General features: G+C 40.9%; 1 protein-coding gene across 2 annotated transcripts in view; it reads left to right on the top strand.

The window, feature by feature from the left end:
• fam199x (family with sequence similarity 199, X-linked) overlaps nt 1–14,639 on the top strand; it is a 31,591-nt gene extending 16,952 nt beyond the window's left edge. The window contains exons 5-7 of one of the 2 annotated variants that reach the window (XM_043705156.1): nt 5,030–5,191; nt 10,269–10,523; nt 11,519–14,639. In XM_043705156.1, coding sequence (XP_043561091.1) covers nt 5,030–5,191; nt 10,269–10,523; nt 11,519–11,689 — 588 coding nt within the window. In that variant the 3' untranslated portion in view covers nt 11,690–14,639. Of the gene's footprint in view, nt 1–5,029; nt 5,192–10,268; nt 10,524–10,900 lie in introns of both variants that reach the window. The other variant, XM_043705157.1, reaches the window with a different exon arrangement.
• The last annotated feature ends 810 nt before the right edge of the window (nt 14,640–15,449 follow it).

Raw genomic sequence — 15,449 nt, 5'->3', positions numbered from 1 at the left:
GTTCACCTTAATAACCTCTAGCCTACCCAACACATCTTCCCTACTTATGTCAACTTGATCCAGACTAATCAAACTTCTATCTCTAATCTCAAGATTCATCATGTTCCTCTCCTCTGAACACTGATGCAAGGTAGTCATTCAGAATCTCACCCATTCTCTCAGGTTCAACACAGAGCCTTCCTTCATTATTCTTTAGTGGACCAATCCTTTCTCTAGTTACCCGCTTGCTTATATAAGAATAAAATGCTTTGGGATTCTCCTTAATTCTGCTCACTAAAACTATTTCATGACCCCTTTTAGCCCGCTTGATTCCTCATTTAAGACTTGTCCTACTCTTCCGATATTCCTCCAGGACCCATTCTGTTCTTAGCTGCCTCGACCTTACGTACACTTCCCTTTTCCTCTTGGCGAGTTGTACAATTTCTCCTGTCATCCACAGTTCATGAATCTTGCCTTTCCTCTCCTTTGCCTTCAACGGGACATGCCTATCCTGCACTATCTTTGAAAGCCTCCCACATATCAAACATGGACTTCCCTTCAAATAGCTATGTCCAATCCACATTTCCGAGCTCCTGCCTAATTTTGATATAATTGCCCTTGTCCCAGGTTAGTATTCTTCCCTTAGGACCACTCTCATCTTTGTCTATGAGTATTCTAAAGCTTACAGAATTGTGGTCACTGTTCCCAAAGAGATCCCCCACCACAACCTCTACCACCTGGCCTGGCTCGTTCCCCAGTACCCGGTCCAATTTGGCCCCTTCCCTCGTCGGACTATTGACATACTGCTCTAGAAAACTCTCCTGGACACTTCTTACAAATTCTACCCCATCCAGACCTCTGGCGCTAAGAGTATCCCAGTCAGTGTTGGGAATATTAAAATTTCCCATTACCACTACCCTATTGCCTCTACATCTTTCCATAATCTGTTTACCTATTTGTTCTTCTACTTCACGCTCACTGTTGGGAGGCCTGTAATACAGCCCCAACAATGTAACTGCACCCTTCTTATTTCTCAGCTCCACCCATAATGCCTCACTACCCAAGACCTCCATAGTGTCCTCCTTTAGCACAGCTGTGATATCATCCCTGACCAGCAGTGCAACTCCACCCCCCTTTTACTTCCTTCCCTGTCCTGTCTGAAGTGTCTATATCCTGGAACATTTAGTTGCCAATCATGCCATTTCTTCAACCAAGTCTCTGTGATTGCAATAACGTCATACTCCCAGGCACCACTCCAAGCCCTAAGTTCATCTGCCTTACCCACTATACTCCTTGCATTAAAGTAGATGCATTTCAGGCCACCAGTTCTTTTGCATTCATCTGCTCTCTGTCTAGTCTTCCCCTTATTAATGCTATCTTCATGATTCTTACAGTCTCCAGTGTCCACCTCGCTGTTGACTTATTTTCTCTTCTGGTTCCCAGTCCCCTGCCACATTAGTTTAAAACCTCCCCAACAGCAGTAGCACAAACTTCCCTTAAGGACATTGGTTCCAGTCTGGTTCAGATGTAGACCGTCCATTTTGTAATAGTCTCACCTTCCCCAGAACTGGTCCCAATGTCCAACAAATCTGAACCCCTCCCTCTTCATCATCCCTCAAGCCACGTGTTCATCCTGCCTATTTTTTCATTTCTATGTTGGCTAGCATGTGGCACTGGTAGTGATCCTGAGTAATCCTTTGAAGTCCTCCTCTTTAACTTCTCTCCCATCTCCCTGAATTCTTCTTTCAGGACCTCATCTCGTCTTTTACTTATATTGTTGGTGCCTGTATGCACCAAGACAACTGGCTGTTCACCCTCCCTTTTTAGAATGCTCTGTAACCTATCAGTGACATCCCTGACCCGAGTACCTGGTAGGCAACGTACCATCTGGGAGTCTCGTTTTCGTACCTAAAAAAAGCTGAACTTTATTAAGTCTGAAAGTTGCATGGCTTTCAAGAGCAAGCAAATTCCCTCAGTGTCCTGGCCAGTATTTCATTCCATAATTTAAATCACAGACTGTTTGATCATCAGTTTATTTCTGTTTACAAATTATTTGCTGTGTTTCCTACATTACAGCAGTCACTAACTTGCTAAAGTACTTCATTGGGTGTAAAGGTCTTTAGGCAGTTCAGACATCTTAGACAACAGACAATAGGTGCAGGAGTAGGCCATTCTGCCCTTCGAGCCAGCACCACCATTCATTATGATCATGGCTGATCATCCTCAATCAGTATCCTGTTCCTGCCTTATCCCCATAACCCTTGATTCCACTATCCTTAAGAGCTCTCTCCAACTCTTTCTTGAAATTGATTAGATTCCCTACAGTGTGGAAACAGGCCTTTCGGCCCAACCAGTCCCCACCGACCCTCCAAAGAGTAACCCACCCAGACCCATTTCCCTCTGATTGATGCACCTAACACTATGGGCAATTTAACATGGCCAATTCACCTGACCTGCACATCTTTGGACCGTGGGAGGAAACCAGAACACCCAGAGGAAACCCATACACAGGGAGAATGTGCAAACTCCACATAAACAGTCACCCGAGGCTGGAATTGAACCTGGGACCCTGGTGCTATGAGGCAGCAGTGCTAACCGCTGAGCTTCCGTGCCGCCCCATGAAAGAGACTATTGGAATAATTTATTTTGTTGTATGGGAAAGTCCAGCAGTGATCAACAGTCCTCCCGGACTGTATAAATGAGTTCAAAGACTAAGAAGCTGGTATTATCAACAGGCTCTAAAGGGCTTGCATATCTAAATTATTTGATTTCTCCTTTCTTGTGCCCTTATCCTCTACCATGTGACCCAACAATATAACTAGAAGAGGCTGTGCATACTACAATACTAATATTAATGAAAATGAACCTTCCAGCTCAGCGAGCAAAACTACATCCAGAACCTCAACCTGAGCTACAAATCTTCTCAAAAATTTGTAAATCTTAATTGGTAGTTTATCGGACTAGTATTATAGAACGGAAAGTAAAAGGTAGGTTAGAGAAGTGAGTTGTAAATAATGGTTAGTTAATTATTCTGTTATACTTTCAGAAATAAAGCTGTTAATTTTTACTTTAAATAGTTCTTGGCCACTTGATTTTTACCGATTACTGCATGGGATAAACCTTTTCTGCGTTGCTGGTTTTAAATTAAGCAGGAGAGTTTACCCCATGTTATAACACTTATACCTATAATCCTTAGTTCCCTTAATGCTCTGAAATCTGTCTATCTCAGCTTAACAACCCAGCCTCTGTACCCTGTGCCGTAAAGAATTTCACAGCTTCGCTACTCTCTTGAGAGAAGAAATTCTTCTCATTTGTCTTAACAGGGTAACCTCTGACTCTGAATGTATCCCCTTTGGTCCTAGACTCTCCCACAAGGCAAAAAATGCTTTTTGTATCTACCTTGTCAAGCTCACTAAGCATCCTCTATGTTTCAATAAGGTCAGCATTCATTCTTCTAAACTCCAAAGGGTATAGGCCTAACCAACTCCACCCTTCTACATATGATAGTCCCTCCATACTTGCAGAGTGCTTCAGAGAACATCTCTGGGACACCCGCACCAACCAATACCGCACCCCCCCGCCCATGGCTGGGCACTTAAACTCCCCTTCCCACTCCGCCAAGGATATTCAAGTCCTGGACCGCCTCCATCATCACTCCCTAACCACCTGACGCCTGGAGGAAGAATGCCTCATCTTCTGTCTCGACACCCTCCAAACCCCCGGCATCAATGTGGATTTCACCAGTTTCCTAATTTCCCCTCCCTCACTTTATCCCAGTTCCAAACTTCCAACTCGGCACTGCCCTCATGAGCTGTCGGGTACTGTCTGACCTGCTGTGCTTTTCCAGCACCACACTCTCGACTCTGATCTCCAGCATCTGCAGTCCTCACTTCCTCCATACCTGGATCAATCCAGTGAACCTTCTGTGCACTGCTTCCAATGCCCATATATCTCTCCTAAGATAAAGGGATCAAAATTGTTCACAGATGTGGTCCAACAAGTGCATTGTGTAGTTTTAGCATGATTTCCCAGTTTTCATGCACCATTCCTTTGAAATGAACGCCAACATTTATTTTGCTTATTGCTTGCTGCACTTTTTAAAATTCATTTTTCGGATGAAGCTGTATTTAGCTATGCCAGCATTTATTGCCCATCCCTAATGACCCAGACGGCAGTTAAGAGCCAATCACATTGTTGTGAGTCTGGAGTCACATGGAGACCAGGTAAGGATGGCAGTTTCTTTACCTAAAGGACATTAGTGAACTAGATGGGTTTTTCCTGACAATTGACAATGGTTTTCATGGTGAATGAAACTCTTAATTCCAGATTTTTATTGAACTCAAATTCCACCATCTGCTGTGGCTGGATTTGAACTCTGGTCCCCAGAACATTACCTGGGTCTCTGGATTAACAGTCCGCCAGTTCTGCAGACCTCACCAATTGCCTTTTTGTGTGATTGGCAAACTTGGCAACAGTGCATTCACTTCCCTCATCTAAGCCATTAATATATAATTATAAATGATTGTAACTATTTTCTTTCTGGTTTTTAACTTCCACTTTTTGTCGGGCTTTATGTGTGCTGTTTGTTTATGGTTAGAATTTAGTTTCTCATTGCTGCAGTGCCAATTCAAATCTCTGCAGTTTCTTGTTTGCAAATATGTACATTTTGCCATTCTACAGACAAGTGCAGTATTTTCTACAATGTCTCAAAAATCTTTAATAAGAATGTTCCATAAGTTAAACATTGCACCAGTTCTAAAGCAAAACATTGATTGTGAAGGCTCTTTGTTATTTATCAACTTCGATTCCTTGCTCACTTTCATTAACTGGGACATTGCTCAAACAATGATAAATGTTGCATCCAGTAATCAACCAGTTCCCAGAACTGATTTAAAATTCAAAAGCATGACTACAAAGAGAAGAAAGTAAATCATAAAAATGAAATTTTGTCACTATACGACCGAATGCAAATAGAACATGTATTGAACAATTTATCTTAATTGCGAGTGATTGTAAATGTTTTCCTCCTTATCATTTCTGCTCATTTCAGGTTGAATATATTGAATATCTGAGTCGTAAAGTCAGTACAGAGATGGGTCTGCGGGAACAGCTGGACATTATTAAAATTATTGATCCAAATGCTCAGATTTCCCCTACAGACAGTGAATTTATAATTGAGCTGAACTGTCTAACAGATGAAAAGCTAAAACAGGTAACTATGAAGATCAGATTTAAGTGTGTTTAATGAAAGCCATAAGTGTATATCCCTGTAAAGGATTAATGCACTCAAACAGATGCTGTATTTAACATTTTTTTATGAAGATGACAGCCTTCTTTTGTTTCATTTGTTTTCTCTGGCTGTCACATTCAATTCTGTAATATAAGTCTGAGTGTCACTGGCTCAAAGTCAATATTCTCCTTATGCTTGCAATTTAGAATTAAACTTTGTATTAGCAAGTGAATGCAAATTGTACATCACCATTTGCAATCACGTCCAATTAGAGTCGTAGAGTAATACAGCATGGAAACAGAGCCTTCAGTTCAACCACTCCACACTGACCATGTTCCCAAACTAAACTAGTCCCACCTGCCTGTGCCTGGCCCATATCTCCCCAAATCACCTTTTTGTGGACTTACCCAAATGTCTTTTAAACATTGTAACTGTACCCTGTATCCACCACTTTCTCTGGCAGTTCATTCGACACATGAACCATTGTCTGTGTCAAAAGATTGCCCCTCATGCCTCTCTCCTTAAAAATATACCCCAGTTTTGAACTCCCCCACTCTATGGAAATGACCCTTGTCATTCACTTTGTCTATGCCCCTCATGATTTGCCCCTCATCAATAAGCTCACCCCTCAATCTCTTATGCTCCAGTGAAAAAAAGTCCCAGCCTACCCCACTTCTCCTAATAACTCAAACCCCCCATTCCCGGCAACGTATTAGTAAATCGTTTCTGAACCATGTCCAGTTTAATAATATCCTTCTTATAACATAGCGACCATAACTGCACACAGCACACTCCAAACGAAACCTCACCAACGTCCTGTACAACCTTAATATGACATTTCAATTCCTATACTCAATGGTCTGACCAATGAAGGCAAGCGTGCTAACTGCCTTCTTAACCATCCTGCATGCATGTGATTGAAATTTCAAAGAATTATGTACTTGAACCCCTCTGTATTTCTGCTCTACAACACTATCCAAGGCTTGACCATTAATCGTACGAGTCCTGCCGTTATTTGTATGAGCAAAATGCCATACCTCACATTTATCCAAATTAAACTCCGTCTGCCATTCCTCAGCACATTGACCCAATTGTTCACGATGTCTTTGTAATCTTAGATAACCTTTTTCACTGTTAGCTATACATCAATTTTGGTGGCATTTGCAAACTAATGCCTCCTTTATTCTCAAAGAACAAAGAAATTACAGCACAGGAACAGGCCCATCGGCCCTCCAAGCCTGCGCCGATCCAGATCCTGTATCTAAACCTGCCACCTATTTTCTAAGGGTCTGTGTCCCTTTGCTCCCTGCTTATTCATGTATCTGTCTGGGTACATCTTAAATGTTGCTATCGTTCCCACCCCTACCATCTCCTCTGGCAATGTGTTCCAGGCATCCATCACTCTCTGCGTAAAGAACTTTCCACCCAAATCTCCCTTACACTTCACCCCTCTCACCTTGAACTCGTGACCCCTAGTAATTAAGTCCCCGATTCTGGGGAAAAAGCTTCTTGCTATCCAGCCCGTCTATACTCCTCATGATTTTGTAGGTTACACTTCACCCCTCTCACCTTGAACTCGTGACCCCTAGTAATTAAGTCCCCGATTCTGGGAAAAAGCTTCTTGCTATCCAGCCCGTCTATACTCCTCATGATTTTGTAGGCCTCAATCAGGGCCTCCCCTCAACCACCTCCTTTGCAATGAAAATTATCCTAATCTACTCAACCTCTGTTTGTAGCTAGCACCCTCCATACCAGGCAACATCCTGGTGAACCACCTCTGCACCCTCTCCAAAGCATCCACATCCTTTTGGTAATATGGTGACCAGAACTGTACTGAGTATTCCAAATATGGCTGAACTAAAGTCTTCTATAACTGTAACATGACCTGCCTACTCTTCTAGTCAATACCCCGTCCGATGAAGGAAAGCATGCCGTATGTTTTCTTGACCACTCTATCGACCTGTGCTGCCACCTTCAGGGAACAACGGACCTAAATGCCCAGATCTCGCTGTGCATCAATTTTCCCCAGGGCTTTTCCATTTACTGTATAGTTGGCTCTTGAATTGCATCTTCCAAAATGCTTCACCTCACATTTTCCTGGATTGAACTCCATCTGCCATTTCTCTGCCCAACTCTCCAATCTATCTATATTCTGCTGCATTTTCTGACAGTTCCCTTCACTATTGCTATTCCATCAATCTTAGTGTCATCTGCAATCTTGCTAATAAGACAATCTACACCTTCCTCCAGATCATTTATGTGTATCACAAATAACAGTGGTCCCCAGCACGGATCTCTGTGGAACACCTCTGGTCACAGTTCTCCATTTTGAGAAACTCCCTTCCACTATTACTCCCTGTCTCCTGTTGCCCAGCCAGTTCTCTATTCATCTAGCTAGAACATCCTGGACCCCATGCGACTTTACCTTCTTCCATCACCCTACCTATGGGAAACCTTATCAGATGTCTTACTAAAGTCCATGCATATGCCATCGACATCCTTTCCCTCAACAATCAACTTTGTCACCTCCTCAAAGAATTCTATTAGGTTTGTAAGATATGATCTTCCCTGCACAAAACCATGTTGCCTATTGCTGATAAGCCCATTTTCTTCCAAATGGGAATATATCCTATCCCTCAGTATCTGCTCCAGCAGCTTCCCTACCACTGATGTCAAGCTCATAGATCTGTAATTACCTTGATTATCCCTGCTACTCTTCTTAAACAAGACGTTAACAATTCACCAGTTCTCCCGAACCTCACCCATGTTCAAGGATGCTGCAAAGATATCTGTTAAGGCCCCAGCTATTTCCTCTCTTGCTTCACTCAGTAACCTGGGATAGATCCCATCAGGACCTGGGTACTTGTTCATGTTAATGCCTTTTAGAATATCCAACACTTCCTCCCTCCTTATGGCAACTTGACCTAGAGTAATCAAAGATCTCATCCAAATCGTTTATATAAATGACAAACAAAAGTGGATCCAGTGCCAATCCCTGTGGAACACTGCTGGCCACAGGCCTCCAGTCCGAAAAACAACCCTCCATTGCCATCCTCTGTCTAATACCATTAAGTTAATTTTATATCCAGTTGACAAGTCAAGCAAACAATTGCAGTAATCTAATTTTTATGTAAACCTTTGGAGGAATGTTTGAAAATGTCACCTGGTGCCTTGTATAGTTTTACCTAGCCTTACCTATTTTTATGCTCCATTCCATTTAAAATAAAGACCCAACTTTTCATTTGTTTCTCTATTCCCTGCTGAACCTGTACACTAACTTGTTAAGGTTCATGCACAAGGCCCTCTAAATCCCTCTGTGCTGCAACTTTCTGCAGTTTTGCCCCATTTAAATAATATTCAGCTTCTCTTTTTTTTCTGCCACATTGCATTACCTCACGTTTTCCCACAAATATTCCATTTGCCAAGTTTTTCCCCACCTGTCTATATCCCTTTGCAGATTCTGTGTCAGCCCCACCACTTGCCTTCCCATCTGTTTTTGTCGTCAGCAAACTTGATAACTTCCCTCATCCAGATCATTAATATATATTATAACTATTATCTGTTTGTTTTTAAGCTACCACTATTTGTAAAGGTTTGCTTGTGCTGTGTTTGTGAGTAGAATTAAATCTCTTATTGTTGCAAATTTCTGTTCAAGTTTCTGGAATTTCCTGCTTACAAATATGTAAATTCTGCCACTCTGCCGACAAGTGCAGTATTTTCTAGCATTTCTCAAAAACATTTTAAGGTGGTGGAATGGGGTGGCGCTGGTCTGGAGGGGTGGCGGGGTGGGGGGCCGGGGGTGGGATTGGTTTGGAAGTCTTTGGGAGTTTGTACAGCTGTTTGTAAGTTGTGTGACCTGCAGGAAGGGACCAAATATTATTTGATCTGGAACTGAATCCCAGCAGTTCCAGTTAGTATTTGTTGCAGTATTTCACTATAACTTACTGATAATATTTGGTTTTGAAGAGGTTTTCAACCTGAAAATTATAAAGCATTACTACCATGATTTGAAAAGAAATTAATCCGAAATTTGTAATATAGCTTTCACTGTCTGGGCAAGCACTTATTGCCTATCCCTAATTGCCCTGAAAAAAGTTGGTAGTAAGTCACCTTTTTGAACCACTTCAGTCCTTGGAGTGCAGGCAAATCCACAATGTTGTTAGAAAAGGAGTTCCAGCATTTTAACCAGTGATAATGAAGGAATGGCATTGTGCAGCCCTGAGGGGAACTTACAGGTAGTGATGTTCCTATGCATCTGTTTTGTTTTAGCATGTAATACAGACAGAAAACAATTCCGTTCAATTGATATTTTGTTGAGCTAACAGTGATGGAAAAGCCTGCTTGGAAAGTAAAACTGCAAGTCATCCAGACAGGTTGAGTTGAAAGCTTAGATGCTTTAAGTGTGAATACTAATTTTTGAGTAGAAAACTTTGTATAATCACCAATGTATCTGAATAACCTGGCAATAACAATGTGCCTTTTGAAACTATATCTGTTCTAATGGGCATGCATTTAAGGTGAGGGGGGAAAGGTTTTTGTATAAAGAGTGGTAAGACTCTAGAATGCGCTGCCAGGGATGATGGTGGAGGCAGACACGATGGGGCGTTTAAGGGGCTTTTAGATAAACACATGAACATGCAAGGAATGGAGGGATGTGGACCATGGGCAGGCAGAAGGGAGTAATTTAATTTGGCGTCATGTTCAGCATATAATCGTGGGCCAAAAGGCATGTTCCATGTGTTGTTCCGGTTTGTGTTCTATTCCTATAGCACTAAAGTGAAGTGTACCATTTCAGTGGAAATGTGTTTCATTACTTGTACATCACTGCTGTATTTGAAATATTGTCTGTGAAGTATACATATGTATCAAGATAAATCATGTTTTGATTCTTGAGCAACAGTTATTATGTGAAACTTTTGAAGTATGAATAGTTTGGCAGTGTTCAAAATAGAAGCTTTTTGTTTTAAAAGCCACAGCAGATAGTTAAAATAGCATAAATTCTATTCATGACCATGGTGGCAAGTGACCTGCTCCAATTAACCAATTGTATCTTGTTTAGGTAAGAAATTACATCAAAGAACATGGTGCCCGCCAGCGTTCTGTACGTGAAAGCTGGAGAAGAGGTAGTTACGCTGGCTGTGGGGTCAGCGGTTTGAGTGGAGCCAGTAGCAGCAGTGGCAGCATGGTAAGCTCAGCTAGCAGCACTGGATCCAGTGGCTGTAATTCTGCATCTGCCTCAAGTGCCAACATGAGCCGAGCACACAGCGACAGTAACTTGTCCTCAAGTGCAGCTGAGAGAATAAGAGACTCAAAGGTATGGGGTTCATTAGTTCCAAACCATCATATTTGCAAGTTTAGATGTTGCTCATGGGTCATCCGTGCTTTTGATTTTCATTGGTGCTGTATGTAATCCAGTTTGTCTTTTCGATGTCTGTGTAGCAATGAGCGTATTGTACAGAACTGTGCAGTTTCAGACACTAAAATCTGACCGAATAAATTTAATGTTTCACTATCTTTCTTTCATATCCGTACGTTGGGGAAAATTGTTAGCAATCCCGACTCCTTTGTTTAAAGAATATATTTGTATTGCAATATTGCTAAATCAATAATTGTTTAAAAACTGGACTTCTATCGCTGAGTTAAAAGGATGAATGTGAGCAAGTCGGGAAAAACATGCAAATGTTCCCACAGGTTCTTTCTCCCTGATTGCACAAGTAATACGGTGAAGATCCGTCAGGAAAGATGCTGCGAAATTTGTTTCGTCAGAAAAATCTGAATCAACACCCTTCTTCCTTTGGCACCAAACTCAAACATGTGAGCCAATGTCATGAAAACCAAAGCACTGCACTTTTGAGCAGCAGGAGCATATCATGATCTCCTTCGGATGGAGAAATCAGATTTGTTTATCGGTTTATTTTAAAAGAAGAATACATGGGGTTTGTACGCTCTGAAAGTGAGAGTTGTGTGGTGCGACATGGAAGAAGTGGTTTAGAACAGCATGTTTTCTGAGCTTTGTCCGTCACTTTGGACTATCGAGTTTTACCTGCAGTGCACAGGACCAAGTTGATCAATGAGATACTCTGCTTTTTATTGCCTTAACTTTAATGTAAAATAATGGACTATTGAAAGACACACATGCAATTTGCAATCTCTAATCTTTGGACAGTCAATAAACCTAGTTCACAGAGTACTCTGTGGCTTAAATAGCTGACAACCATTTTTTTAAAAAACAAAGGATGAATGTGCTGAGACGACTCGTATCTTTCTTCCTACCTTTTCTCAACCCAATCCTTCCCAATTATTCAACAGAAGCGATCCAAACAGCGTAAGCTGCAACAGAAAGCCATGCGGAAGCGTCAGTTGAAAGAGCAGCGACAAGCAAGGAAAGAGAGACTGAGTGGCTTATTTCTAAATGAGGAAGTGCTCTCTGTGAAAGTGGCAGAGGAAGACCATGAAGCAGATGTCGACATCTTAATGTGACCAACTGTAAAATGTGTTGAATTTAAAAGATAATCCATGATAACACTATCCAGCCGAAAGACTGGAGCTGAAAGCTTGAGACAAAAGGGGATGATTTCCGTTTCCAACTTAACATTCTGTACCTTATTTTATGTTTTTAAGACATCTCGATAAGTTTAATGAAGCTGCTGAACACTGATTTGTACAGAAAACTAATGTAGTTAATAACGTATCTAAATGACCTGGCAACAACAATGTGCTTTTGAAACAATATATTCTCCCATAGCACTAATGTGAAGTGCACTATTTTAGTGGAAATATATTTCCTTATTTGTGCATCACTGTGGTATTTGAAATATTGCCTGTGTAATATACATATGTGTATTAAGATAATTCATGTTTTGATGCTTTACTTGCAAAATATTATGTGAAATCTTTGGATAGTTTGGCAGTGTTTAATAATTGTTGCCACCAGTGGAGTAATTATCTGCCATTACCAAATTGCATGATTAGCTCAGTTAGCTTTTAACATTTTTATAGAAATTATGCATTTATCCACATTGCACATATGGGATCCCGGCGTATGCAAAGGCTATGGCATAGAAATTCCTTCCAAGTCCAACGATTTCTATCAGAGAAGAATTGATGGAGAAGGAAAGTCAAAAAGGAATATTTCTGTTATTGAAAATACCTGTCTCACCTCATAATTACAGTGGGGAAAATATAATAGTTGGAACAGAATTTTGTTGAGAGTCGCATTTCTTTTTGATGCAAAGCTTTCAAAGTCAAGTTTCCCTCCAAGTAGACCACTTGTGATATTGTCACTGGGGGATAATCTGAAGAGACTATGTTGAAGACCCAGACCTTCATATTGGCTTGATGCCTGTTTCCCAGCTGTGGTATTCACTCTTGGTCATTGAGGAAGTTTCATTTCAACTCCCATCACAACCTGCTTTCCAATATTACGGTCAGTAGGAAGTTATAACTCCAATGAACCATCACTGTATGTATGGAATGGCGCCAAATGGGCTGAGAATGGAAACCAAATTGATGAGTCCAACCTTCTGAGACAGTGCCAACGCTGCTTTTTAATGAAAAAGTCTTTAATTTGCCATGAAGATGACTCCCCTTCCTCTAACATTGCTGACTGGCAGCATCTGTGGAGAGAAAACCAGTTAACCTTTCGAGTCCAGTGACTCTTTGTCTAACCCCTTCCCTCATGTCTCCCTGGACCCCAGATTTGCTTTTCTTTGCCACAACAATGCAATGCATGCTGTATAGTAAAGGGGAGATAGATGAATAATATGCTGTGTGCAATATTTACTATAAATTTTGTGGTAGGTCAGTATATTACATGCAGTGCTATATAAGAGGAACTGTAAAGTAGCTTAATAGAAAATGAAGAGCTGCGAATGCTGGAGATCTGAAACAAAAAGTGCTGGAGAATCCCAGCATGTCTGGCACCATTTGAGGAGAGGAAATGCATTTTGAGTCCAATGACCAGAGTTTGTCCAGCACTTTCTGTAGGTTATTGCGTTAACAACATGAAGGAAAAGTGTCAAAACAAGTGTGTTGGATCCAATATTAAGCACAAGGGAATCGATTATTCTTGCACACCTTCATGTGTGAAGGAAAAATGATGCAGAGGCATTAATCGATCACGTCAGCTTTCAATTTTAAAAAGTTAATTGCTGTGCTCCAAAGAGCAGAAGTTGGTGGCCTTTTTCCTAGTTACATTGTTGTTAAAACCTTTGCGGCCTTGTAACTGATACCTTTTGTACGTAAGCAAAATGACTTACTAATGTGTTGAGATGTTTTAGATGAGAAAGATGAAACAAAACCCTTTTGTTTTGCACGTGGATTTGTCTGTACTGTAATTTTTCATCTTGATGTATAGGAAATTAATTATTCCTTCTGGTGGAGTTATTTGTTGCTTGGGATGAAGAGTTGGCTGATTCGGTGTTTTCTTTGAACAGTTCTGAAGGTGAAACTTGGGAAATGAATTGTATGTAAAATCTCTGTGCGAGAGCGAGAATAATAAGCTGGCAATTTGAGAATAATAATAGTTTGCATATCAGAGTGGAGTTATTTCAGTACATGGCTGTATCAGAAGAACCAACAACTGAGGTAGGTAGGTGTTGCAGTGTGGCTGATGTTAATCCCATGGGATAGATTCATGAGGCTGGTGTCTTCAGGGGAGCATTGGATATGCACAGTTGTGAGCATAGGAGTTACTTTGTCCAGTAACTGGAACAGTGAATGTTTTCAGTTGTGGGATTGCATTTTAAAAGTCAAACCAGTACTACTTGAATACTGCTGAAAATGAGAAACATTTTGGCAAAGCTTTGTATCTTGTGCTCATCAGGGTAGAAGCAAGAATACCAGTTCTCAGTGGGACCTACAATTTATAATGCTCGAGTGGAAAGGGTAGTGCGTGGCTGACAAGAAATCTCCTTCGCTGACTAATCACCCTGTGCAGTCTAAAACGTTGTTCCCTTTTGAAATTTAGCGATCTTCTGTCCTGAGTGCAAGTTAAAAACCTTCGGCATGTTTCTTTTTTTTAGCAATACTCACACTCTGCACCACTAATTAACTACTTGAATACTGCAGAATCGCTGTTGTAAAAGTCATGTCTTGTGGTATAAAACATATTGGCATGAAAGTTCCATCTTGCAGGGCTGTATATAAGTTTGCCTCTTGATATTTTAATGTAATTTTTGTCACCCTATTGAATTTATGAAAATGTGAAAATAGTGGCAATGATTTCTGTAGTACTGTCTAGCAATGGGCCATTCCATTTTACTATATCTGCTGCTATGCCTGTTCAGAATTGTACAGTGATCATGGTCTTTTAAAAAAAACAATGAATGCAGGTTTTGGATTTATTTTTTTGCATAGCAGAATCTTTTATGAATTCTGCAGTTTGCTCTTTTCTATTGGAGTATATTAAAATTATTTACATGTCAATAAAGGCCGTTGTTTTGCATTCATCATTTCAAAGAACTTTAAGGCATTTCTGCATTTGAAGGAGGTTCAAGTATAATTGTAAAGATGGCAGTGAGTTTTGAGAAGATTTTTAGCTCAGCTTGAAGTTCTAGATGTAGGTTTGCTCGCTGAGCTGGAAGGTTTGGTTTCAGATGTTTTGTCACCATTCTAGGTAACATCAGTGAGCCTCTAGCTGAAGCACTGGTGGTATGGCCCGCTTTTTATGTAAGTGTGTAGGTTTCCTTGGGTTGGTGATGTCATTTCCCATTTTTTTCTCAGGATCACCCGCGAACAGCTGTACTTCCTGCACGTATGTCTAAGGAAACAGGTACTACTTAAATGTCTCATTGGTTTGAGAAACATCTCAGCCATGATTGAATGGTGGAGCAGACTTGATGGGCCAAAATGAACTAATTCTACTCCTATATCTTATAGTGTTTTGATCTCTTTAGTTATGAAGAAGAGTCATATCAGGTTCTCAATATTAATTCTTTCTCCCTCCCCGGATGCATCCAGACCTGCTGAATTTCTGTAGCACTTGGTTTGCATTTCAGAATTGAGAATGTCTTTAACTTTAAATTATGATGAGCCTGAGTACTTCAAGCTGCTACTATGGGAAATTGCAACTGTTGAGGTCGTTTAGCTTGCTATCTATCATGGAGAAGGTGTTATAATCGGTCATTAAGAGGACTGGCTACGGGGGGGGGGGGGGAAGAAAAAAACCAAGGTCATTGGGAAGAGTTAATTTTAGTTTTGTGAAGGGGCAGTGATGTATAACCAGCTCATAGGAGTTCTT

The sequence above is a fragment of the Chiloscyllium plagiosum genome, chromosome 15 (assembly GCF_004010195.1).
Source record: "Chiloscyllium plagiosum isolate BGI_BamShark_2017 chromosome 15, ASM401019v2, whole genome shotgun sequence".
In the NCBI taxonomy this organism is placed as follows: domain Eukaryota; kingdom Metazoa; phylum Chordata; class Chondrichthyes; order Orectolobiformes; family Hemiscylliidae; genus Chiloscyllium; species Chiloscyllium plagiosum.
This window is presented reverse-complemented; position numbering and strand designations above follow the sequence as displayed.